The 7,127-nt window shown below is 59.6% G+C and overlaps 1 protein-coding gene across 1 annotated transcript in view; it reads right to left on the bottom strand.

Annotated features, from left to right (window-relative positions):
* Positions 1-3,641: 3,641 nt before the first annotated feature.
* SCN4A (sodium voltage-gated channel alpha subunit 4) overlaps positions 3,642-7,127 on the bottom strand; it is a 46,874-nt gene continuing 43,388 nt past the window's right edge. Inside the window, exon 25 of the mRNA XM_084983947.1 lies at positions 3,642-6,912. Coding sequence (XP_084840073.1) covers positions 5,681-6,912 — 1,232 coding nt within the window. The 3' untranslated portion in view covers positions 3,642-5,680. The remainder of the gene's footprint in view (positions 6,913-7,127) is intronic.

Below are 7,127 nucleotides of genomic sequence, written 5' to 3'. Positions count from 1 at the left end.
AAGCCACATCCTCATGGATCCTATTCGGGCTCGTTAACCACTGAGCCACGAAGGGAATGCCCTTGAGTTTATGTTTAATGGCAGCCTCTTTACTCCCTCTTGGCCCCTCACTCTCCCTCTTCTCCCAACTCTCAGGAAGGGAAGAAGATGCTGAATCCCATGTGTCCTCTGCCTCTACCTCTCACTCTCCTCACCACCCTTTAGTTTTCAAACCATCTGTGCTGCTGGCAGGTCTTTTTGGGCTCAGGGAGACGTGGTCCTGCCTCCCGTGGCAGGGTTGGTGGTGAGGAAGGTAGAGGTCTGGGAGCTGCCCCCTCAGGCCTGGGCATAGGCCCCATCTGGCACGGTGTCGGGGGAGCACAGGCCAGGACTGGGGCTGCAGAAAGTGAGGGCAGGAGGGTAGAGTTTCTATCCAAGGAACAGCTCATTCCCAGCTGTCCCAGATGTTCTTGCTGTTTCCAGATGTTCCAAATGAAAAAAAAAAAAAAAAAACAAAAAAAAAAACCCCAAAACATTTCTCTGAGAAGGTATCAGATGTTCAGCTCACAGAACAAACAGCCCGGGAATATAAACATCAGCCGAGGTCAGCGTGGGGACCACGGGCCCCTGGTGCTTGGACACTCCCCAGAGGAAGATCTTCTTTAGCAAAATACCTCCTGGCGATGGAGGCCTTGGTTCCCCTGGGGCTAGTGTCCCCCGAAGTTGGGAGGACGATGGGGAAGGCTGGGGGCCCACGCATGTGTGAGGCAGCTGCTGACATGGGTGTGCCCCCCGGGCTGGGCAGCGCGGGGCTGCTCGGGAGCTGGTCCTGGGGCCCCAGGTGACTCTAGGGAGTTTGGAGATTGGGGGTGGGGGGCGTGGTGCTGGCATCTTCCAAACACACACATCTGCCTCCTCTGAGGGCAGGCATGCAGATGTGTCCTTTGGAGTTCATTCCCATTCATGTCAGGCAGAGATCTGTTTTCAGGAGAGGGTGGGGGCTGTGGGGCCTCCACCGTCTGCAGGCTTATTTGTCACAGTGGGGACCATGCTGTTCCCTCCCCAGTGACAACAGCACTGAGCTCATCTGGGGCTCATGACGCCTTTTCTTTCCTGGAACAGGAGGCCTCATAAGCCCACTCCCGCCTCTGGCCCTGGGTGCCCTGGGCTCTACACCCCGACATCTGGCAGCCCCCACCTCACCTTTCCAGGAAGGCAGCATCAACGTAAGGGGTGAGGGTGTAGGGAGAGGGGACAAGGAGCTCGGGGTTTGGGGGAAGCAGGAAGGCAGGGACCCCCGGCAGCCCTGGGAAGGGTGGGAGAGGGCAGGACCTGAGTTTGGAAGGAGGGGTTCTGACCCTGCCCCTTCCCTAGTCCTTCCTTACTTGGTTTCTTGTTGGGGGTGGGGGAGGGAGGCTTCTAGCCTCAGAAGGATGCGGGTTTGAATCCTGACCCTGCAAAATACCAACCGGAAAGCCGCCCCAAGTCCCCTGGTGTTTCTCAACGAAGGGTGGCCCTGCCCCACCCCACGAGCATTTGGAAATGCCCAGGTCCATTGCCATGGTCAAATGACCAGGGGACGTCACTGGCATTCATGGGCCAGGGGCCCAGAAGACCCCGCCGTAGGAGGGACGGCGTCTCACAAAGCAGAATTGCCCTGCTCATGTGCCAACAGCACCCTGGCCAAGCAATACCCATTTTTAACCTCCCCGAGACCGAGTTTCCTCATTTGGGTAAAATAGAAATAATTGTCATTATATCTTCATCATAGAGCAGTTATGAGCCTCGATGGGAATCCTGTACCCGAAATGCTTGGAGGTACCTGGAAGCACAGTTGACCCTCAGGAAAGTGTGCAGTAGCACAGCTTGTGGGGGGCAGGGACACGTGATTCTGGAATAGGGACCTCAATTGGCTCTGTTTCTCACCCAGGACTTGGCTTTTTTCTTCTACCATTCAAGGCTCAGGACAGGAGTTCCCTTTGAGGCTCAGTGGGTTAAGAACCTGACATAGTGTTCGTGAGGATGAAGGCTCCATCTCTGGCTTCGCTCGGTGTGTTAAGGATCCAGTGTTGCCATGAGCTGTGGTGTAGGTTGTAGAGGCAGCTCAGATCCTGTGTGGCTGTGGCTGTGGTGCAGGCTGGCAGCTGTAGCTCCAACTGGACCCCCAGTCTGGGAACTTTTGTATGCTATGGGTGTGGCCCTAAAGAAAAAAAGATAAGGAGTTCCCGTCCTGGCGCAGTGGTTAACGAATCCGACTAGGAACCATGAGGTTTCGGGTTCGGTCCCTGCGCTTGCTCAGTGGGTTAACGATCCGGCGTTGCCGTGAGCTGTGGTGTAGGTTGCAGATGCGGCTCGGATCTGGTGTTGCTGTGGCTCTGGCATAGACTGGTGGCTACAGCTCCAATTAGACCCCTAGCCTGGGAACCTCCATATGCCGCGGGAGCGGCCCAAAGAAATAGCAAAAAGACAAAAAAAGAAAAAAAAAGAAAAAAAGATAAGGCTCAGGGGAAGGGTGGGCCTGGGCTTCCTCAAGCTCTCCTGTCCTTGGAGCCAGAGAAGGTCCCAGGCAAGGTTTGGAGAAATTAAAGTGAGGAGGAGCTCCCCCAGTGGGGGTCTCGGGGAAATCTTCAGGGATGCTGGACCCCTCCCCTGCATGCAAAGACAACCACAGGGTAGGACGAGGCTCGAGGACACGGCTGAGAGGTGTCTGGATGGCCTGTGACTGCCCCTCCCCAGCCCCCACGGGGGCCACGTAACCTCAGGACCCAGGAAAAGTGGGTACAGAAGTCCTGAAAGGGCCTATGTATTTACTAGTTTGAGGGAATACAGCCCTGGCTGTCAGAAATCAAGTTGTAGAAAACAAAATGACATCTAAAATTGTATTTCAGGGAGTTCCCACTGTGGCGCAGTGGAAATGAATCCGACTAATATCCATGAGGATGCAGGTTCGATCCCTGGCCTCACTCAGTAGGTTAAGGATCCAGCGTTGCCGTGAGTTGTGGTGTAGGTCGCAGACAAGACTCAGATCCTGAGTTCCTGTGGCTGTACCTGGAAGATCTGAGTCTTGCAGGCCGGCAGCTGTAGCTCCAATTCGACTCCTAGCTTGGGAACTTCCATATGCCCCTAGAGTGGCCCTAAAAAGCAAAAAATCAAAACTATATTTCACCCACTGGGAATGTGGCCTGAGCTCAGGACATATGACTCTGTCATAGTTCCATGGGACTCTGGGTTCTTGGGGTCCAGGGGTCGGAGGCAGCATCCTGGGGGGCTGAACCCCTGAGGAGATGGAGGGACCACACCCTGTACCCATAGGCACCTTAGGGCTTCTGGGGGCTGAGAAGTGAAGGGGGCTTCTAGAGAGAAGGGGCTGGGGGTACAGGCTCCAAACCCTGTTTCCTGGGTGCTCTCATGTGTGGGGAGATGGAGCGTGGGGCTGCCTGTTGGCGGTGGGGGGACAGGACTTCTCACCTCATCTGGCTTTTTGGAGGGGGCAGGAGTCAGCCGGACTGAGCCAGAGAAGAGCTGGGGCCCTCTGTGTCCTGCCCTCCCCGCCCCTGGCAGCCCCCCAAGTCTTCCCGCTTGGCCCCTAAGCCCCCCAGCCCTTCTGCTGCCCTCAGCCCCCGTTGATGTCCGCGCACAGAGGCACAAGGAAAAAGCCCACGTGGCAGAGGCACCAGGGGAGGTTTATTATAAGAACTGTACAAGGAGCCTCTCTGCTGGCCTGGCTTGGGCCTGCTCCCCCGGGACAGGGTGCGGATGGGGTGGGGGTGCAGGGGAGGAGGCCGCCGGCTCCACTGGCTCTGCCAGCGGCATGGGGCACGGCCGGGTGCAGGGGATCGAGTCCGGGGCCCGAGGAGGAGGGAAAGGCAGTGGGCAGGGCGCCGGTCAGGGAGGAGGCTGAGCCCACACCACGAACCCTCTGAACAAAGAGCCACAGCTGCTGCCCGAAGAGTTGGAGAAGAGTTGGAAGCGGGGGCTCCTTCCAGAGAGGATGCAGGCGGGGGCGGGAGCAGGCGGCCTGGGTGTGACAGACACGAGGAAGGCAGCAGAGTGGACGTGCGGGCCGAGGGACAGGGACGCCCAGGCCGGGAGGCCGGCGAGCAGGGCAGACAAGGGAAGCCTCCGGTCCGTGGGCACCCACGCGCGTGCACACACACACACACTGTTTTGGAGGTTTGGCTGCTTCCTGAGTTTTAATCAAATTGTTCACAAGAAACAAGAAGAAAAAGAAGAGGAACTAAGGGCACAAGGGACTCAATGTGCAAACCTTCCCAGGTGTTGACACTGACGTACACACCCACAGCACAGGACCACTCACGCAAACGGGCCCGCACAGAAGACACACACACACCCACCAGCCGGACACTACAGGGCATGCTGACACACACACACACACACAAATATACCCATACTACATGCATGTGCAGGCTCTGTGCAACACAGCGGTTCACATTCACACAAAGTCCCACACTTAAAAACACACACACACACAGGTATACACACAGGCATAAAGCAGACACACAGGAACACACGCAGGGGAGTAAATCCAGCGACCCCTGAGCAGGCGTCCCACCCCCTCCTCCAAGCTCAGACTCTGACTTGGGGGCTAGCAGAGGGCTGGCACTGGCACGCCTAGGTCAGCGGTGCCAGCAGAAGGGCCACCCCGCTTTCCAGGCGGCAGGAAGTTGGCAGGCTGGGCCTGAGCCGGGTGCGGTGCTCGCCCCAGTGTTGAAATCTCTAACAAGGGCTCCACTAGGACATTCTTAGATGGCTCTGAGGAGGGGAAGGAGGAGGAGGAGGAGGTGGGTGTGGCGGGAGGGGGCAGATCTCTGGGGCTGGTGAAGCTGCCAGGAGCCCCGGAGGTGTGGATGGAGGAGAGAGGGAGGGAGAGAGAGAAGCAACTGAGCACCAGGGTCGCCAACCCTACCCCACGTCTGGGGGTTCAGGCCGAGAGAGCCCCCAGGGCAGCAATGCACTGGCAGGACCCAACCTCTCCTGCCCACCCCTGATTCCTAGAAAAAGACAGTTCCCAAGTGGAACCCTCCCTCCTGCTCTTCCCCCAGGGCCCAGCCAGGGGAGCCAGGGGCTTAGACAATGGACCAACACAAAAGGGCTTCAGGGGCCACAACCCGGCCCAATGTGGTGTCAGGATCCAGTGGCCCACCAGGTTTGCCAAGCTGTTTCCGGACCAGTGCTGTTTCCCTTTCCCAGAGAATCCCCGAGCCGGCAGGGTGGCGGTGCATGCCCGGGGCAGGGCAAGGCTGGCAGGCCCCGGGGTCGGAGTCTGCTCTCACTGACGTTATGACATCTTAGTCCTGCAGGGAGCCGGGGCCTGAGCCCCTGCCCTGGGAGAGGTCAGTAGCCCTTAAGACTCTGGTGGCAGGAGGGCAGCCCATCCCATCACGGGCCCCATCCAATTGGGGGGGGGGGGGCAGAGATTCTGATGTCTGGACCTCCCCTGGGGCTGCGAGGAGGTAAGAGCAACTTGAAGGTAAACTCGTGGAGGCGGCAGCGGCCTGGGGCCCAGAGCGGAGCCTTCAGGTATGATTCCCACTTTCCGTGACCTGGGCGATCGCCCCAGCACGGCCACATCCTGTTCCCGACAGGGAGCTGAATCCATCCTAGACTCAGAGCCCCAGCTTCCTCCACAGGGAGCTTTGGGGGCTGTGCCAGGCTCAGCTGGCTACCTCACCGCAGCCCGCTAGACAAGTGACTCTTTGACCCCGGGGCGCACAGTCTGCCCCAGGGGTGGGGTGGGCGGGAGGGCGGCCTCTGAGGGGCTGATGAGCACGAGCCCCATGGCAGGTTCGGGGGCCCCTGTCCAGCCCCTCGCCTCCCCCTGGCTCTGCGCACTGGTGTTCCCGTTCTCCTGGCCGTACATCTTGCTCATGGTGTCGGCAATCAGCCCCTCCTTCTCGGGGGCCCCGTCCCCGCCGCCACCGCCGTCGTGGCTCTGGCGGTACATGTAGGACGCCTGCTTCACGGAGCGCTGGAGCAGGTGCCGGCGGTAGGCCCTCTGGATCTTGATGGCGCACACCTCCTCGTGCTTCCTCTTGAGCGTGGTGGTGATGGGCTCGTAGGAGACCTTGGAGGGGTTGGCAGCCATGAACTTCTCCTCCATGGTCTCCTTGAGGGCGTCCATCTCCCCAGAGTCGCCCAGGACCTCCTTGGTCAGGGCGAAGAGGATGTCCAGGCAGTGGATCTTGTCCCCCGGCACCATGGGCAGGTCCATGGTGATGAGCTTGATCTTGTTGGGCTTGGCGATCCTCAGCGGCTCCTGCAGGGTGTCCACGAAGTCCGAGAGGCGGCTGTAGTCGATGAACTGCGTGGCGTCGGGGTCGAACTTCTCCCACGTCTCGTAGAACATCTCGAAGTCGTCCTCCCCGAGGGGCTCGCTGCTCTCCTCCGTGGCCACGTTGAAGTTCTCCAGGATGATGGCGATGTACATGTTGACCACGATGAGGAAGGAGATGATGATGTAGCTGCAGAAGAAGCAGATGCCGATGGACGGGTTGCCGCAGTCGCCCCGGACGCTGGTGCCCGGGTTCTCCAGCGTGGGGTCGCAGTCGGGGGGCCCGCTGTTGAGGATGGGGTTGAGCAGCCCGTCCCAGCCCGCCGACGTCGTGATCTCGAAGAGGCAGATGATGCTGTTGCCGAAGGTCTCGAAGTTGAACATGTCGTCGATGCCCGACTCCTTCTTGACGTAGGCGAAGTTGGACATGCCGAAGATGGAGTAGATGAACATGACCAGGAAGAGGAGCAGGCCGATGTTGAAGAGGGCGGGCAGCGACATCATGAGGGCAAAGAGCAGCGTCCGGATGCCCTTGGCCCCGCGGATCAGCCGCAGGACGCGACCGATCCTGGCCAGGCGGATCACACGAAACAGCGTGGGGGACACGAAGTATTTCTGGATCAGGTCGGAGAGGGCGAGGCCTGCGGGGAGGAAGCAGTGAGGACGGCTGCCCTGGGGGGGGGCGGGTCAGGGGCTGGGGGCACATGGGGCTCAAGGGGGCTCCTGCCCAGAAAGGAGTAGAGGCTCCCCACTCAGAGCACAGCCCAGACGGCCCGACCCATGACGCTCTCCCACGGGTCTTGGGGCCCAAGGCTCCACCTTTGCCCTGACACGGCTGGACGGAGGTGGGACGCTG

Source organism: Sus scrofa, chromosome 12 (genome assembly GCF_054392235.1).
Source record: "Sus scrofa isolate SSC_HxYL_T2T_F1_AM1 chromosome 12, Sscrofa_HxYL_maternal_Yorkshire_Landrace_v2.0, whole genome shotgun sequence".
NCBI lineage: Eukaryota > Metazoa > Chordata > Mammalia > Artiodactyla > Suidae > Sus > Sus scrofa.
This window is presented reverse-complemented; position numbering and strand designations above follow the sequence as displayed.